The sequence below is a fragment of the Nestor notabilis genome, unplaced genomic scaffold (genome assembly GCF_000696875.1).
Source record: "Nestor notabilis isolate BGI_N333 unplaced genomic scaffold, ASM69687v1 scaffold5256, whole genome shotgun sequence".
NCBI classification, from domain to species: Eukaryota; Metazoa; Chordata; class Aves; order Psittaciformes; family Psittacidae; genus Nestor; species Nestor notabilis.
Genome location: NW_009933179.1, coordinates 32,130 through 51,073, shown reverse-complemented (window position 1 = coordinate 51,073; position 18,944 = coordinate 32,130). Strand labels below are relative to the sequence as shown.

Genomic DNA, 18,944 nt, shown 5'->3' with positions numbered 1-18,944 from the left:
TTGTCCCCAGGCAGCCAAGAAGCCACCAACATCCTGGCTTGTATCAGCAATAGTGTGGCTTCCTAAAGAGATGGTCGATGCCCCAAGGCTGTCAGCATTTAAGAGTCATTTTGACAATGCTCTTAATAATGGGCTTTAACTTTTGGTCAGCCCCGAAGTGATCAGGCAGTTGGACTGGATCAGATCGTTGCAGGTCTCTTTGAACTGAAAAACCCCTCTATTCTGTTCTAAAGCTTTCCAGGGACATGACGTTCAGGTTTGTCTATAACCAGAAATACCTCAAGGGTTTTGTTTTAGAGCACAGCAGAATGTTAAGCTATTAGATGAATCCTGGAGACACTAAATGAATATGCTTGTATTTCCAAATAAGTACATAAAACGAGTTAGCTGTAGATGTGCTGTGATGTTCTAGCCTTCAGTTACATGTAATTTGTCTCTAAATTATGTGTGTTTTCTAACTTACTACGTGACCAAGGTCATGTAGATAAGTTAGCTATATTACTGTGTAATGCACACTAATACCATGGATACTTAAACATATTTTCAGTTGTCTATTAACAGATGATTGTGGTGCATTTCTGTCTCATCCCACTGTCAGCATTTGTATCCACCATTAGCAAATGCCTCTCTAAACTCAGAGCAGCATTTAGCCTCATAAAACCAGTTTGAATCTACAAAGCAAAGATAAGAGTATTAGTCTAAAGTTAAACCAGTATACCCAGGTTTCGTAATTTGTCCAGCATATGTCCATGGAAGACATTGTAATATGGAGTTCTGCAACTTTGTTTAAAGTTTAGGTGATTGCATATTGGACCTGTTTTATAGTAGTGGTAACATAAAATCAGAAATGTACAATTCAGAAATGCTATAATCTGTCCTAGTCATTCTTTACCTCCATTAGAAATACAACATCCGTTGTACTCTAAATGAAGATTCTAATTTTTATATACAGATCATAGATGATAATTGTCTTCTCATTAACTGCTTTGGGGACTGATTTCTAAAAACAGTCTGATCCTTTTTAGATTTTCATATATATTCCTAAATATTTCTAGTATTTTCTAAATATCTGATGTTTTTATTGTTCTCTTACGGACTTGCTTCAGTTTCATCATATATTTCTTCACAAATGATGTTTGTTATGGCCCCAACTGACATCTGGCAAATAAAATTGAATAGTTGCTATAATTTTATTTATGACCCTGTTTGTGAATGATGGGATGAGATTTGTCTTGTTTTGTAACTATCATACTTTTGATTTATTCAATTTGTGATCCATTGTAAACTCTGGATTCCTTAATGCAGTATTTCTAAATCAGTAGATGTTCTTAGATTTGTTTGGGATGTGTGTGTACCTCTATGTGTGTGTGTGTGTGTGTGTGTATGTATATATAAAAAGTTCTCAATAAATGGAGTATTTTGCACATGTTTCTGAATTTCAGGTTACTGTTTTCTTGCAATTTTTAACTTGCTGAGATAATTTTGAATTCAGATTGTGTCCTCCCAACATTCCTGCCAACTCTTCCAGCTTGGCATCATCTGCAAATGCTTTAAGTGCTTTCTCTCCTTCATTAAATTAGTGACTGTCAATACAGAAGAGAGCTTGGCTCTGGGCAGAGCCCTGCAGCACCTTTTCATTTTCACACTGAATCACCAAAGACCTCTTTATTTCAGTTTTTCAGTTAGCTGCGCACCAATGTAGTAATTATTTCACCACGACCAAATTTCCAACATTTGCTAAACAATGTCAAAATGCATCACATCATCTATTTTCATTAAGCCAGGTACCCCTGTCAGAGAAGCATATTTAATTTAATATTTTATGCTAAATAGGTACATGTGGGCTGTTTTACTGCTTTGTCTTCTTTGTTAGTATTTACAATTTTGATATCTTCCTTATCTTCTTGTGAAGTAAAGTTAGGTGAAGTGTTGCATTAGGCCATAGATCTGACATTTTCTCTTCCTAAAGATAACTTGGCAAGTATCCTAAAGATAACTTGAAATATGTTCTTCTCTAATCCTCTGGGACTTTTCCAAACTATTTTTGAAGAATAATTCTGAATAGTTAAAAGATTATTCAAGAACACTTGAATGAATGAGGTGATGTCAATACATTCGGTTTCACAAAACTGATTAAATCAATTTGAGGATCCTTAATGGATCTAACCTTATTCATCTTTAATGTTTTAGTAATCTTTTGCTATTCTCATTCAAGCTATTTTTTTTTTTTTGCCTTAAAATTATCTGTGAAGCCTGGCACATTTAACTTTTTTTTTCTTTTTTTTCCCTCATTTTGAAGAAGAAAAGGAGAATTTGCAGAATCTCTATCTTTGAAGATATTGTGAAGCCATCTGGACACTGTCCTGAGTAGGGCAAAAGAGTGCCAGTGACACTAGTGCTTCTGTGTGTAACTCTTAACTTCTTTCCTACTACTTTCCCAGGGCATTCTGGGCTGTTAGTTTTCCCTTTCTAAGAGTTACCTGGCTATCAAAGATACCCCATGACCACCATATCTGCTTATTCTGCACCTCTCTTACTAGTCATGGAAAGTCACCTGCACTTCCTTCTTTGGTAATAGACATCTACTGTGACAAGAAGTCTTGGTTCCTGAATGTCAAAGACAAGAGCAATAAGTCTTCCTGAACTTCAGAGTGATTGGTCTTGTTTATGTGACATGAAACAATGGTCAAGAAAGCTAAAGCTTTCTCCCAGTACTATTTGCAGTACTGTGCTGTCCTGCTGCCTTGGCTCTGTATCTTCTCACAAAAAGTTTTGAAAGAACCCTGCTGTATTTCACCTTCCTCAGACCAGAACATAAAGCTTTGTAAATAGGATGTGCCCAGCATCATCCCTGGAGTTATCTTTGGTCTTCTCATGAATGCTCAGAATGGGGCTTTGGTCAAAGACTAAGCAGCCCTTTAATAAAGTCTTGGTATATTCAGCGCCCCCAGCAGGGCCTGGGAGAGCCAGTAAACGATCAACAACCAAGACAAGGACAGTTCATCCTCCTGAACAGACAAGCTGTCTTGGATAGATATATGACTTGCAAATCTGAATAGGTGGTATGCAGTCCAATTCTTTGTGGCCCCTTGGACAGATGTCCCAGCAGTCTCAGAAGCTGGAGATGGCATGCTGCAGAGACCTTGGAGATTCACACTTTTCTAACGTGTAATTTCCCCAAGTTCCTTGTTGTGACCATTAACCTTTTTGCATTTCTCTGATTAAATCTGGTATCAGCTCCCTATCTTCAGTGTTTTGGTGGTTTGGGTTTTTTCCCCCTGCCTTAGCTTCAGCCTAGCTTTCCTTACCTTTCCAAGGAAACTTACTCAGTTTCCCTGTTTAACTCTCCCACTTCTGTGTAGGAAGTTCAAACCACACAATAGCAGTTGCTCTATGATTTTGCTGACTTAAACCAGGATTATTTATGCTGTTTCTCATGCCAGCTACAGGCTGCTTGGTGCATGTTGGATTTGACTCTGTGTGTATAGTTCACTGTCCCTCCCTTTTAAAGCTAAATGGGTGTCTCCAGCCACTTTTCACCCCTTCCTGTTTCAGAATAAAATGATAGTGACTTTTTTGGTGAACAGTGTGTATTCTTGGGATCTGGGTTGGCACAATCAATATTCTCTTACTTCAGCCACTAAGACCCTCCCAAATGTTGGAAACACCTGCTTTCTGAACTCATTTCAAAAATCATTTTCCTGCACAGCTTTCTCAGGAGTCCCATACCATTTATTACAAAATTCCAGCATCCTGCACTCATTTTGCTGAGTATCTCATCAGCAGTACTGGGGATAGATGCAATGACATTTTACACTGGATCCGCAAAGATAGCAGAAGGAAACAATGAAACAGCCGGTACAGATTTAGAGGTCTCAGTCAGCAGGAGTTTGCCAAAGGGGAGTGGTGTATGGTATAAATCAGAATTTGCATTGTCTTAACAAAGCTGCAGAACCTGAAGCAAGACCTAGGTGAACTTGAAATCTTCCTTTGACTATCCCAGATAAGCTAGGCCGTCTAAAATTGCTCTAAATGCTTATATTGATTGATGAATCTTGGTTGTTTCCATAATGATTCACTAATGCTGTGTGTGCCCCTGTGCTTTCCTCTCATCGGTGCGCAGTGCTCTACCTCATGTGGAATGGGGGCTTTCTGGAGACACGTGGAGTGCAGCAGCAGGAACACATCTCACTGTCAGCACATAAAAAAGCCTGATCCTGCAAGGAAGTGTTATCTCCGCCCATGCGCTAGATGGAAGACAGGAAATTGGAGCAAGGTAACTTCATTCAGAGCTGTGTGTGAACAGTAAGCTTGATAATTCAAAGAGTAGTGAGTTCAAAATACTTCATTTTAAAAATAATTATTTACTCAGTGAATGCATGCATGATTCCCAGATGACTATTCAGCACTAATTTGCTAATTTCCTGAATAAGTTATTTATAGAAACACATCTGTGAATTCTGTTCTTCCTGTGTAGGGGTCAGGTTCGTTAACTCTTGCATCTAGAGCTAAAGCAGGGCTCATGTCCGTGTTCTGTGGAGATACTAGGTCAAAGCTGTAGGTATTTACATGTGGTGTCTTTTTGATCTCTGCCTCAAGAGGCATGTCCTAATTTTAAGAAGCAAGTGGAAATTTGGGAGAGGAAGTTGACATGTTCCTATTCACCCTTGCCACCATGTATTGTCTCTTATGCAGCATGGTCTGTTCCCCATTCATTTAACCTCCAAGTTTTATGTTACAAAACCTAAAGAAAAATGTACAGGGGAGAATGCCTGCCATGACTAGGGTCTTATTTGGTCCTTGTTATGTAGACAGGCAAGGTCAAGACAGAGAAGAGTGTCCAAAGATGGTAAGTGGAATATAAGAAGTTGCATTTGAGTTCTTTTTTGGTATTGTAAGGTGTGTGATGAGCATCTGGAAGGACTTTGGTGACTTCTTGAAGCTTGTTATATTTTTTCTTCATGCTGTCTAAAACTTCAAACATTGGGTTATTTTTCAGGACTCAAAAAAAAAACCAACCCTATAAAATTCTGTTTGCAGTAATGCTGATTTAATAAAGAAAAAGATAGATCTCTCAAACTTTCTCAATATGTATAATTTTTGCACATAGCATTGTTTCTATTGGGCTAGAGGGCAGACACATACAAAGAAAAGGTTACAGTTACAAAACCTGTGTTGTATAATTGAGTTCTTTGACATAGAATTGATTTGTGTGTGAAACACATGCCTTTTTAGAAAGTCCATGAAAGGCCAAGGCATTGTGTAACCACTTTAAGCACTTGAAATTTATTTAAAATGATACATAGACATTCTGCAGTTCCAGTTGCAGTAGGTCATATTTCACCTTCACTTTTTCTTCATAAATGTTACTGTTCTTGCAGCAAATGGATGCTAGTTAAGTCACAGGATGTACCTAGAAATTGGGTTTAATGATAAAATACTTCATGAAACAAATGTTTAGAAGTGTCAATCCAATTGTGAGACCAGTTTGAGATAAAAGGCTTTTCCTTGCAGATTTCTGTTGTGTTAGCCAGTTAACCACCCTTATTTTCCAGCAATTGAACTATACAAACCGAATTACAATTTCATATATAAAAATAAAATAATTGCACATGGCAATTACTTTTCTTGTAACTTGTTTCAAATGGTTTTAAGGCACCTTATCACAACAAGATGTCTGTATTCCCCTACAGCCACCTACTACTAGTGTAGTAGAACTTTATTCCTTTAGTCTCATTTGATTCTTCTAAAAGAAGGGTGCTTCAGACTAGGTCTTTGAGTTTAATACCAAATGTATTTTGCACGTATTTTGGGGCTATCTGCTCAGTTTCTTGCACAGTCAACTTCTGCCCATTGTTTCTATTCAGAGGGACAGAAACTTCTGTGAACAAGAAGTTCCAACCGTCCTTCAGTTCCAGGGAAAGTATTATATTCAATTTCCTTGTTCAACTGAAGAATGCTTATTTACGCAGAGGAGAACAGCATCAATTGTTGTATTGCATCATGGCAGTAAAGATGAAAGCTGGAAGTGGTATAGGCAGAATTGGCTTTAATTCTGAATGAAAACAGTATTTGTTTTTGTCCTTATCCTTGAGGCAGCAAATTCAGTTCTTTCTCAGTATCAGGGCAGGTTCTGTGCTCTGATATCTGGGGACAGAATCTGGTGCTGCTGCATAAGGCCTTGGAGTAAGCTCTGGGGAGAAACAGGAGGTTGGAAGGGTTCTCTTGGCTCACCAGTAGAGCTCCAAGCTGAGGAACAATTTCACAGGCTGTGAGTGGGGCTCAGAGTGTCTCTCTCTTCTCACCCAGGCTGCACTTGGATTATGGATCCTCCTGGTGCCATGTAGGAGCAAGGAAGGCGAGGGTGGGAACTGCTGCTGTGGGATGAGTCTACTGTCTTTAGTGGTATCAGCAGCAGCTCAAGTCTGTGGGCTAAGACAAGGAGTAATTTTGCCAGCCTGAGTTATCTGTTGCCATGGACATCTGTGCCTTCCATTGGCTGTGTGAGAATCAACTCAGGCAACTGTGCCTCTTCCTTCATTCCCTCCGTCTCTGAGAAACAACTGAAGAATTGACAATTTGCATGCATACAGGATTAATTTTCTGTATTTACTGTATTATAACTCTTTCACAATTACATATTTTGAAATGCCTGGCAATATTTCCTAATTAAATATGCATCCGTGTTATTAATGGATATTCCAGTGAAGAAAGGGAAGTATTTACATGGTGTGTTCTGATTTGCGATGATGAAAACCACAGTGTTTATGCCCAACAGCAGATTGTTGTTATGGTAAACTGGAAATTCCCTCCAAGTCAGGATGTTCAAAGCTCAGGCTGTCTTCCTCTGTGACTGGAGAAGGCACAGCCCCTCAGTGGAGCATCACTTAGAGATGTGCCTCTTTCTGGTTTGTGTACAGTGCTCTGCTAACTGCAGTGGTGGTTTCAAGACTCGCGATGTTCACTGCATTGATGTTCGTGAAAAGCGACTTCTCCGGCCTTTTCATTGCCAATTACTCGGATATAAACCACAACTCAACATCAGTTGTAACATGGAGCCTTGCTTGCAGTGGCATGTGGAACCCTGGCATGAGGTATTGTTCTTTAAAGGAAGCTTTAGGAAGGAGCAAGCATGTGTCAGTTAACAGTGTCTGATAGATCACATGCTGTTAGGTCAGCTTAGGCTTGAAGGTAGACACACAGCTTGTACCACTCAGAGGCTCTGCAGTCCTTGAGTGTAGTATTACCACGGATGTTTGTTAGGCTTCCAAGAATGATTCTTAGGATTGCATGTGATACATAGCTAGAGCTGTAAAATTACCATACCCTGAAAGAGAAAAGACGATGACCTGGTAGAAGATTTGTTTTAGCTATCCTAGTGGATCAGTAAATGTGATTCATTCAGACTGATCCCTTTTGCTGACATTTTAATGTTACTTTCTCATTAGGATTAATTTAGAATTTTCCTTTACACTTTTGGGCTGGAATTTTATGGGGCCAGAGTCTGAGGGTCAGCAACATGCTGCTTATTGCCTGTAATTCCACATTTCTAGATGAAGAACACTTCCTGCTCTCTTCATGGTCTGTTTCTGGGTTCTCATCCATTCCCACTTCTCACCTTAATGGTTTGTGCACCTCTTTTGTAGTGTTCACGAACATGTGGTGGTGGCCAGCAAAAGCGGCGTATCTACTGCCCAGAAGAAGGCCACTGTGACTGGACAAAAAGACCTAATGCCATTGCATCATGTAACAGGCAACCTTGTACACAGTGGACTAACCAGGCATGGGGCCCGGTAGGATGCAGTTCTTTTTGCTCTGAGTTGTCACAAGTTGGACATACTTGATCACATTACCCACTTGTCTGTGAACCTCCGTGCCTATGGGACGTACAATTTCTTATGCAGAGCTACAATGGGTGATCTGAAAATACAACTAAATGTTTCAGAGCCAGCCCATCTCAGTTCCTTCAGGTCATAAACATTGTAGCTTTTACTTCTGGAATAAGTGTTGTTGAGTGGTTGGGGTTTTTTTTCCTTTTCTAATCACAGAATGGTTTAGGTTAGAAGAGACCTTAAAGATCATCTAGTTCCAACCCCCTGCCATGGGCAGGGACACCTTTCGCTAGACCAGGTTGCTCACAGACCCATACAAGCTGGTCTTGAACAGTGCCAGGGAAGGGGCAGCCACAGCTTCTCTGGGCAGCTTGTTAGAGTGAAAATAAAAAAGGAGACACCATTGGCATTTTTCCATTAGTCATTCAAAATTTTCCACTCTTTGAGACTACTGGGGGCCAGGGTGACCCTTAAAGCAATTCTGTGGAATATTGGACTTGCCCACACAAACAGAAACTCTGAAGTTTGACCAATACCCTTCTACTTCGGTTTCTGAAAATCTACTTGACAAATATAAGGTGTATCTTTGGGGAACCTTCCAGTATCTGCGATACATGTTCAGTTATAAAGAAACCGGTATATCAAATGAACCTTTCCCTCCAGTTTCCTTAATAAACCTATTCATACATTACAAATACTCCTTACAGCAGCAGAGAACATTGAAAGAACACCAAAAGCCAGGAGACACAAATAAGGAAACAATGGAGCATGATTTAACACAGAAAATTTAATGAGTTGTTTATGACACAAGGCCATTAGATGGGATACGAGTATAATGTAATACACAGTTACTGAAACTGACAATTAAATGTGGAAGTGAAAATGTTGGGATACGCATAAGATAAGCAACTGAATACCAAAATGTAAAACAACTATTTTACTGATTTATTAATCCCATTTATTTTACTTTATAAAATATCTTTTTTAAACATCAATATGAAGTTGCCACAAGAGTACTGAAGATCTTTTAAGTGTACTTCACAGCAGTAGTATTGTGTCTTATACACAGAAACATTAGAGAGAAGATAATGTGCAGAAAAATTAAAGAGGTACCAGTCCCACCTTCATCTCTTGCTCTTCATTAGCTGGCATTCTTTCTCTGTTGAAGTATTTATGTTGTTATGTTTCTCTTCACATATATGTTCACACTATATACGTGAAGAGAAAAAGAATTTAATATTAACTGGAATTCTCAGATGCTTGAGGATGCTCTAAGAATTAAGTACATTTACACAATAGTACAGGAATATGTTTTGAAAATGTTCTTTATCATGGCCATCTGCGTGCAGCCAGAGCAAGCAGCTGGCAGTTGTTTTGTGGTCATAAGAAATGGGTAACCACAGTGTAAATGTCACCAAAGAAGAAACATCTCACTGAGCTTTTTTTAATCTTCAGCTCAGCCATTTCTAGACCTAACATTGCGATTGATTATTCATGTTTAATTTAAATGGTGAGAAAACACAGGAAACAAAAAAATGTCAGTGTGCAGTACTAATCTGAATTACTACCCACTTACTTTGTAAATGGGCATTTCAGATCATCCTCACCCTCCTCTTGTAGAAAACAGTCCTCTCACCCTGGTTACACATTTCAAAATGGTGTATTTATACTATTTACCCTCTACTGCACCCTGCCAAATCTGGCCATTATGCACAATGGATGTGTCTGGGTGGAGAATACAGTACACAAAGTACTTCAGTGTCATTGGTTCTGGATCATAGGGCACTTTTAGCTTCCCATCACATTACAGTTCAAATATCGGCGTATTACACAATTTTCACATAGAAGACTTCTATGTGTGTTAAAATTACTCTCTTTCAGTGCACCGTTTCTTGTGGAGGGGGCATTCAGCAAAGAACTGTGGAATGCACGAACACAGAAACTAATGAAACTGAAGATGACAGTATGTGTGTGGAGAAACCCAAGCCCAGAGAGAATCAGAAATGCGGTCTGCAAGAGTGCAGGAAAAGTACAGGTATGATAACACACCTGCATCAGACAGTTTCCAAGAAATTCTCCATTTGTGCTGAGATTCTGAAAAAAACGGGAGCTGACCTAATTTAGCAGCTCGTTTTGATTACCAGGGGCCCAGTAATTACAAGTCAGCCTAACCTGCTACTGCTCAGCCACGCTGTTGGCAGAATCACGTTGTCATGTTCTTCAGCCTTGCTGGCCTTGTGTTGTCATGCTGGGGAATGCAGTTCTCTGAGCGTGCATCCCTCATTCATGATGCCACGACTAAATGAATAGTCTGTTTGTATTGACCTGTTTTAGGTAACTCACAGGCTACTTCAAGGGCTGGGAGGGACATGCTGTGAGTCTAAACAGGTGCCATTTCTTAAGATAGATACTCCTATGGGAACTGCAGGTTCTAAACTGGGAGTGCAAAGAAGCAAAGCGAGACACTGTAAGAAAAATCGGACTGGCAGTGAACCCAGATACAGTCTTGGCACTATAAATTCAGTCTCCAAAATGAAGAGGTGGAGAGAAGTCCTCTTGTTACTCAGGGTACCTCTTTGCCTCAAAAGCCCAGGAGCCCTGTAGGTGATTAATAGCCCAGAAGAGAAGTGGCAGAGGAGGGAGGAAGCTTATGGAAAGATACCTTTATCTGTAGCCTCTGTAGTGCATTATCCAGCAGGTACCCTCAGCTAAGAGAAAAACCTTCAAAAGTCTTTTGGAGGAGATTTTCCCCCCTTAGGATGTCAGCCGTAAGTGTCCAATCTGGCAGTGAGACAAGAGGTTGATTCCTGAGGGTAGTACACGTCTGTCATACACTTGAGAGTGATGCATCACTCCTGCTGCTGTTCAAAGATTTTCAACACATGTTTTGCCTTAGGGTTGAATTGGACTGCTTATCTCCTGTCCCTCTCACGTTCAGAAAGACATACTCAGATAAATACTACCTACACAAAGTAGTAATGTTGTTTTCTGTGAATAAAAGCTTAAGGGGCCAGTAAGAAATGCCCTGGTGGGTAGACCAGTGGTCCATGAAGCCCAACACTGTGTCTCCAGTAGTGGCATTAGAAAATGCTACTTGGGAAGAATATAGGAGTTTAGTCCTTTCCTGTGATTCATTTCCATGGTATTCCTCCAGCATTCCCAACCGACATGTTAGGACTATTAAAGGCACCCCTTTTGATTAAATGTATGGAACTTTTTCCATTAATATGTTGCATCCCTTTTTGACCCTGCCATACTGTCTGCTTTCACCCTCTCCCATGGCAGCAAGTTCCAGAGGTTCACAGCCTGCTGTGAAAAGAAGTGCTTTTGTCTGTTTTAAAATACCTTTACACTAATTTTATTGAGTTTCCTTAGTTCTAGTGTTAGGGGATTTGCTGAACAGCCTTGCATTTGACTATACCAACATCTTCCTACCTTTGCAAACCTTGACTCTTGCCCTAGCCATCTATTTTCACAACTAAGGACCCCCATTTTGTAATAACTAAATAAATTTGACACATCTGAGTTTATTAAAGCTACAACAGATGTATCAGCATCATAATTCATACAGTACCAGTCCCTGGTTTATTCTGGTGCTGCAGAAGCTGAAGCGTTCTCAAGCTGAACATGTAGTTGCACGTGTCTTGTCTGTGCTTTTCTGCCTGCCCTGCATGGTTCTGCAGCACACTGCCAGCCCGTTGTGCTTTTCTTAAATGCACTGTTATAAGAAGCAAAAGTACCAGAGTCACAAATCATTGATGCTAGACTTTCTTTGGCAGTTCTTTAAAGGAGAAACATTGAAGTGTAAAACATCGATCAGCTATGTCTGCTGCAGAAGTAAAGCCTCACTGAACAGTAGCAAAGGAGTGCTGTATTTTCCAAGACAGAAGGTTGTGTGGAGTTTAATAGGACCTGTTCACTCAAAAGTCTTGAAATCACAGGGGGTTCAGGCTGACCTGTAATGCAAAGGAAAAGAAAGCCATCCTAAGGAAAGGCCTTAACAGGCATGACTGTCTGTTGTAAAGCAGATTAAAATTCTAGAAATACAGATAATGTGTCTGCAAAATATAGCTAACTCTTCTCATCTTCTCCACCATAGGGCTACCTTGCAGCAAAGACCAGCTCTCGGTTCACTTCTGCCAGAGGCTGAAAGGCATTGGCAAGTGCTTGTTGCCATCCATACAGACTCAGTGCTGCTTCACGTGTAGTCAGCCTCGAATTCATAACAAAGCAAGATATGGGGATCAGAGAGGCCTCAAACAACAGAATTACACTAAATCAAGAAGAAAATCACCTCAAAATCAAGAAAACACCAACCAAGCTGCTCGGCACTAGTTGTTTTTTATCTGATTGCTTTGAGTAGGGCTTCTGTTTACAGGTTTTAAATTTCTTCTTTTTTTTCTCAACCATCCAGCATACGTGGAAATCTGTCATCAAAACTGGGAAAACACATCCCTTAGGGTTACCAGTCCTAATTTACTGCTACAGTTTTTTCTTTGTAATAGTCCGAAATCTGTAACATAATCTGCAGAGTACCAGTAGCTAGTACTTTTAGGCGTGCATAGAGGCTAGAAACAAGCTTGCAAGAATGTTTTTTTTGTTTTTTGCAATGAATGTGTAACTTGTTCTTTCTTCCACTTCTCTTTCAAAACCCACTTGAAACAGCAGCACTGCTTACTCAAGTGCTGAGTGAAGGTGGCCGATGGGGCAACAGTCACATTCGTGCGCTGTGGGCCAGATCTCTCTGTGCTCACTCACTTTTCTGTATTTAGGAATCAAGGTGAAGTGGCACTGTCTCTCTAAATTGTTTGCTCATTTCATGTGTTTAAGAGCAGAGTTTTTCTAATAACTGGTGATGATGTGCAGGCCAAAATGAAACATGGGTTTTTTCAGATGAAAAAGTGTGTATCTAGTACTTGACTGAACCCTTAAAGGATACCTCAGCCATCACCTGTCCTGGACAGTTTTCCTCTGCTACGCGTGTCTTGCTGTAACCTGAAAACCCCACCAAACATGGGATGTTAAGTTCCCAAATCCATTTTAAACTACATTTCTTGGTACCATGAAAAGCAAAGCTGGTTGCATCTACAACCTTAATAGATAGTCACTTGCACCAGTATTCAGAACTATGATTTAATCAAGTATCTCTTAGCAGAGTGATCCATATCCACAAGAGTACTTCATCACCTCACTCATAGTAAACTTTTTCCCATTGCAAATCCTTGATCATAGTGAGGGTGAGTGCACATGGGACAGGAGCCTGACACCCAGAGTACATGTGTAGCTCTGGGCCTGAGGCATTAGGAGAGCGCCAGCCAAATAGTGCTACTGAAGAAAATGGCATAACAAACTTTAGGGAGACCAGATGGGACCCTTTGAGGCAAAACTGGGCATTTTCAAGAGAGCTGGACAGAGTCTAACATTTAGATTCCTTTGAAATTCAGAAAGATTTGGACACCTTGGTTCTTCTTGCTCTTTTGAAAATCTCAGATTTACTCCCTAGCTACCTGACAACTTGAGATTGTAATACAGGAAGATGTCACTTTTATGCAGTGCAGAGTGAGGTACATGGCCATGAATCCAGCTGTCACTATGGTTACAGAGCTATGACTACCAGTAGCCGTATTTTTACAAAAACCTTGAGGAATGTTAATAGAAATATTTGGCCACAAATCGAATTGTCCTTTTTCATACATTTGTGACCTTTGGCTAAGGGCTTACTTCTTCTCTTGAAGTCTCTGGTTGTTCAGGATATGCAGCATGGTAAGGTTAGATTTATTAACCTCTGTGATGGCAATATAACCCCAATTATAGGTGCTGATAAAATCCACTGTTAAAAATATGGTGCTAACATAACAGATGTGGGGGATGACTTACAATGGTGTGTGTGCATGCATGTGTGACACAGTGTGCATGCATGTACCCTTAAAATAATACATGTCTGTGGTGTTGCTGGCCAATACCAGCCATAATGCTTTTTAAGTTTCACAGTGTGCTAATGTCCTTCTGAGGTCCTAAATGGCTACTGACCCTTTGAGCAATAGAAATCCTGGCATTTCTTAATTCACTGGACACAGAAATTCTGAATTGTGTGGAGTGGAGGTGTCCCATCTGATTCAGTAAGTATTTGGGCAGGGCTTGTCATCAGGCTGGATTGTGTAGAGCAGAGCCTGTACTGCTATGTCCAGTGCAGTTCTCTGATGGCCAAACAACCCAGACCGGTGTTCCCAGAAGCATGCTCTAGGATATGGGCAGAACAAAGTTAGATTCACTTCAGAGTCAGACTGTTCTATGCTCAGAGGTACCTGCAATATTTTATCCACAGAGGTCAGCAGAAGTGGGCCATCAGGTATATGTGGCTTAATGGCAAACAAGCTGACTGATAGTGCAGGTGGAAACGTGCCTGGGAGGGCTGCCCATTCCAGTACCATTTTTAGCTAATGTAGAGTAAAACCATCTCTGGCTTCATTGTTTTTTTTCCGTTTCTTTTGAAATGAATAAAAGTGAATAAATAATTTATGGACATTAATCAAAATAATCTTTTTACCCAGGGAAGCATAGTCATCACTGTTGCTCAGCTTAAAACTTTAGGGAAAAGACTGTGACAACAACATGAACTGTTTTAATAGAGCGGTATTCTGCTGTATTTTACATAGGTTCTTACATTGCATTCATAAGCCTAATAATATCCTCTATCCTAATAATATGTGCAGCCATCCTTCCCATCCATTTAGCAAGATTCTTTTCTTATGACGTAACTATTTTTAAGTAAAGGTGGATTTATGATCCTAACCCAGATGGTCACTATTCTCAAAACTGAACAGAGTAGTAAGTGCAAAGGTGTGATATCATTATATTATCATATTAGCCTGAGACACTTTAGCTTCAACAGATTGCTCAGGAAAATATGGCTCATTCACTGCTTGTTCTAACATTTCAAGGTTTAAAAAGCAAACTATGATGACATACTTGTTTCAAGCTTCAATAAAAGGCATTGCTTATGTCTGATGTCTCTGTTATTTTATGTTTCCAGTGCAAGAAGACTTGTAAGATGGAATTCCAAGGGAAAAAAAAAAAAATCTTAGAAAGTATCTTTTCTACTCCAGGGGAATCATCATCATTGAGGTATTTTGATGCTTGATATTCCAACAAAAAAGGGATAATTAAAAAGGGTGAGGAGAAGAAGTAGCAGAATGAAGTATAGTGCTAAGAAAAAATACACATTAATACGCTTAGTTATTTCATATGAAATAGCTGACATCTTACCACTTCCAGTCCAAGCAGATGTGCCTTAGCTCCTTGGCAGCAGATGTGCGCATTCCTGTTGTGTCTACTGTAGGATGTATTTGTTGTCCTGAAGAGTTCTGTACAATGTGATCATGCTCACTCCAACAGAATCTTTTCAGTACTTACGTTTTGCAAATACCAATGATGATGATGCCCAGAAACTTAATCACACTGACCCTGCTCCTTGACATGCCACACAGGAGCACAGGGATCGGAGTTAGGCATATATTCTTGGGTACACAACACCATCAACTGGCACTCAATTACCAAACTCCCTTGATGAGTTCAGCCTTTTAACACCCTATGGAACTAGCAGGAAGTTGCTCCTTCTTACTTCACAAGGTAAGTGTGGATCTCCAGCCCAGAGGGGCAGCATCCTGCACAGATGCTTTAAGGGAGAGGTATGAATTGAATTGAGGAACGAGTTGAAGCTCTCTCCATTTTGCAAAGGCTCATTAGGCGTTCACTGGGTAACCTGTTGCACACCGTACAGCACAGTTTCTGCTGTCTGCTGCACTGTGGCATGACTTGCTGCACTTCTTTTCCCTGCCCAGGCACGTAGCACTCACCAAAGAAACTGCCTTTTGGCTGCCTAGCATCAGCTTAAAATGAAATCAGCGTGCAGGGAAAATACTGTGCTTGTGGCTGTAGTGATTCCCTCCATTATTAGTAGAAATAAGTATCCCTGCAGGTGGTAGAATATGGGAGCTTACACAAAGATAGTGCTTATTTCTGTGATTGGTTCATCTCAATCAATCTCAGTGAGCAAATGCAAGTTCTCCAGCACACCCACAGGAACAAAACCTGGGAATTCTTACCCAAGGAGTGTAAGTCTGTCCTATGGATGTGATAGTGGCAACAGTTAAGAGCCAGGAGGACGTGCAACAGCTACAGCACCTTCAGCGTGGCTAACCATTTTCTGTAAGCTGAGGTGCCTGGGTTTAGGAAGGCATCTGTGGTAAACATATAAGAAACAGGAAGTCATTAAGTATCTGGGCTGCTGTCAGTTGCCTACTTGAGAAACACAATCAAAAAAAAAGAAAATTTATCAAGGCTCTTAAAGGCATCTGCTAATTCACTGTTACGGTTGTAAGTCATCAGGTGTCACTAGATTAAGGGTAAGATCTGGAACAAAGGCAAATAGTTTCTTAGCGGGACTGGGTGTTCAGAAGAGGCAGTCTTTTGCTAGACCTTTTCTCAGCTGAGAAGGTGGTTCTTGGCAACCATGTGTTCTCTGCACAATTCGGTGTTTCCATGGCTTTGGCAGGGGACTGAGACATGATGTATGCTTTCTGCTTATATTGACTGTGGTGAACAGTACTTTTGGGACTCGTGAAGGCTAATGAATCAGGGGCCTGCCCCAAAGCCTGGTGTGTGAGGCTGCAGTCTGAGTTCTCTCCAGATCTGAAAGTTGCCCAGCTTCCTAATTAACAGGCCAAGTGCCCAAGGCACAAAGCAAAGGACACAGTGTAAGAGTCAGCTCTTACTGTGCCATAAAGGCAGAACAGAAACCCCGAATTCCCTCATGTTTAACATGAAGTTTCAGTAAACAAAGTAAGGGATGAACCTTGAATTTTAAACCCTTGAGGGTTGTCTTGGATTTGAGTAAATACTACCCTAGCAGAAAGAGAGTGTGCTGTATGTTTAGAGGCTGGGGAAGCTGGGAGCAAGAAAAGGCTGCTTGTGGGGTCAAGCCAGTTCCTTGCAAATGAGAAGGGGAGTCCCATGCGGGTAAAGGTCACTGTTACTTGTGAGTGTTTGAAGGCAGCACAGGGCTTTACTGCAGCTGTAATCCTTGGGATGTGAATGGGCACCCAGTGCTGCCCTCTCAGAGCACCGCATCTGTGGTCCTGCTTGCTGGACTGCCTGGGCAAAGGGTACTGCTGTTTACTCTAGTGCTGGAGTTACAGGAAATTCCCACTGGGAACACTGGCGTGCTGGAGAGATGGCAAACATGGCATTAATGGGAAACTGCCGTAAGTGTGAGGGAAGCTGATTAATGAAGTAGCAGAGGGAATGCTTTATTGCAAACCCATGAGGACACTGTGAACAGGAGCGGAGTGGATTTTCAATCTCTCCACATGCTTATTTACACAGATGGCAGGCATGGAGAGGCTATGATTTCTCTCTGTTCTCCTGCATCTGTTATCTGTTTTATACAATAGCTGAACTAATGAAGCTTCAGATTAAATTACCTCTTAACCATTTTGTTTGCTTGGGAGTGTGTTATTTGGTTGTTTGGCTCTGAAAGTAAAAATATATGGTTTGGGTTGGAAGGTTTGTTAAAGCTCACCCAGTTCCAACCCCCTGCCACGGGCAGGGACACCTTCCACTAGAGCAGGTTGCTCCAAGCCCCTGTGTCCAACCTGGCCTTGAGCACTGCCAGGGATGGGGCAGCCACAGCTTCTCTGGGCACCCTGTGCCAGCGCCTCAGCACCCTCACAGGGAAGAACTTCTTCCCGGTATCTCATCTCAATCTCTGTCAGTTTAAATCCATTCCCCCTTGTCCTGACCGTACATTCCTTGTAGAAAGTCCCTCTATAGGTTTCCTGGAGCCCCTTTAGGCACTGGAGCTGCTCTAAGGTGTCCCGTTCAGGAGCCTTCTCTTCTCCAGCTGACCCAGCCCAGCTCTCTCAGCCTGGCTCCAGAGCAGAGCTGCTCCAGCCCTCGCAGCAGCTCCGTGGTCTCCTCTGGATTTGTGTCAACAGCTCCACGTCCCTCTTGTGCTGGGGACCCCAGCACTGCACTCAGTGCTGCAAGTGAGGTCTCATGAAAATAAAGCAGAAGGGCAGGATCAGCTCCCTTGACCTGCTGCTTTTGATGCAGCTCAGGATATGGTTTCTGGGCTGGCAGCGCACACTGCTTGGTCATGCTGAGTTTCTCACCAACCAACACCCCCAGTTCCCTCGAGCAGGGCTGCTCTCAATCCAGCCTCCACCCAGCCAGTATTTGGTTTTGGGATCGCCTCAGCCCATGTGCAGGACCTTACTCTTGGGCTTGTTAAACTTCACAAGGTTTGCACTGGCCCACCTCTTAAGCCTGTCAAGGTCCCTCTGGATGGCATGTTATATTGTCATGTTATTATTTATATATGGGAGCCTGAGTGAGGGTCATAACAAGTACTGCTGGCTTATAAAATTACTGTCCTTTGCTGCAATGCCCGCTCTCTGGAAGCTAATTGAATGGTGTTTTTCTCCACAGGAGAACTGAAAATTCTGGAAATACTACGTCCGGGCTGAGGGGAAGCCATGAGCATCCTCAGGCTCCCTCATGAAGCAGGAGTTTGCTTACTGCAGATGTCCCTTCTGTTAGCAAGTGCTCCCTGCATGAGACTTGGAAGCTGACAGCTCCCTGTTGTTACCAGGTCACTTCAATTCTGTTCATGCCTGTCTTCCAAGTGTATGTTTCAGCAGGGAAGCAGATGTTTCAGCAGCTAGACCCTGCTGGACTAAGTTGGAGCAGAAATGGGTCTTGGTAATTATTGTAGTTACACGTTCAGCTAGCTTGATTTTAGCTGAAGGTTCCTGCTGGCTCCCACTGCCCTCCCACATTGTCTGACTGACAGGGGTACTCTCATTTATACAGGGACCTTGCTGGTAGCAGGCAGCACTTGTGTAAGTTCTGTGCAAGGATGCTGGGGCTTTTGATCTGCTCTGCTGCTCCTTTGCCTCCTCAACACCCACTTGGCACAGATGCAGTCTGTCTGATCTGCATTCACTTTCCAAATGGGAAGCGTGTCTTTCATGCCTTGTTTGACTCACAGTATCCAAAACAGTGGTGAGATGGGGAACACAAACACATCTCTGCTACCTCAACAGATCGTTT

General features: G+C 41.6%; 1 protein-coding gene across 1 annotated transcript in view; it reads left to right on the top strand.

Annotated features, from left to right (window-relative positions):
• Positions 1-12,167, top strand: part of LOC104407450 (A disintegrin and metalloproteinase with thrombospondin motifs 12-like) — a gene marked incomplete at its 5' end in the record, with an annotated part of 33,587 nt that extends 21,420 nt beyond the window's left edge. The window contains 5 exons of the mRNA XM_010016744.1: positions 4,124-4,276; positions 6,921-7,094; positions 7,647-7,793; positions 9,714-9,867; positions 11,932-12,167. Coding sequence (XP_010015046.1) covers positions 4,124-4,276; positions 6,921-7,094; positions 7,647-7,793; positions 9,714-9,867; positions 11,932-12,167 — 864 coding nt within the window. The remainder of the gene's footprint in view (positions 1-4,123; positions 4,277-6,920; positions 7,095-7,646; positions 7,794-9,713; positions 9,868-11,931) is intronic.
• Positions 12,168-18,944: the final 6,777 nt, after the last annotated feature.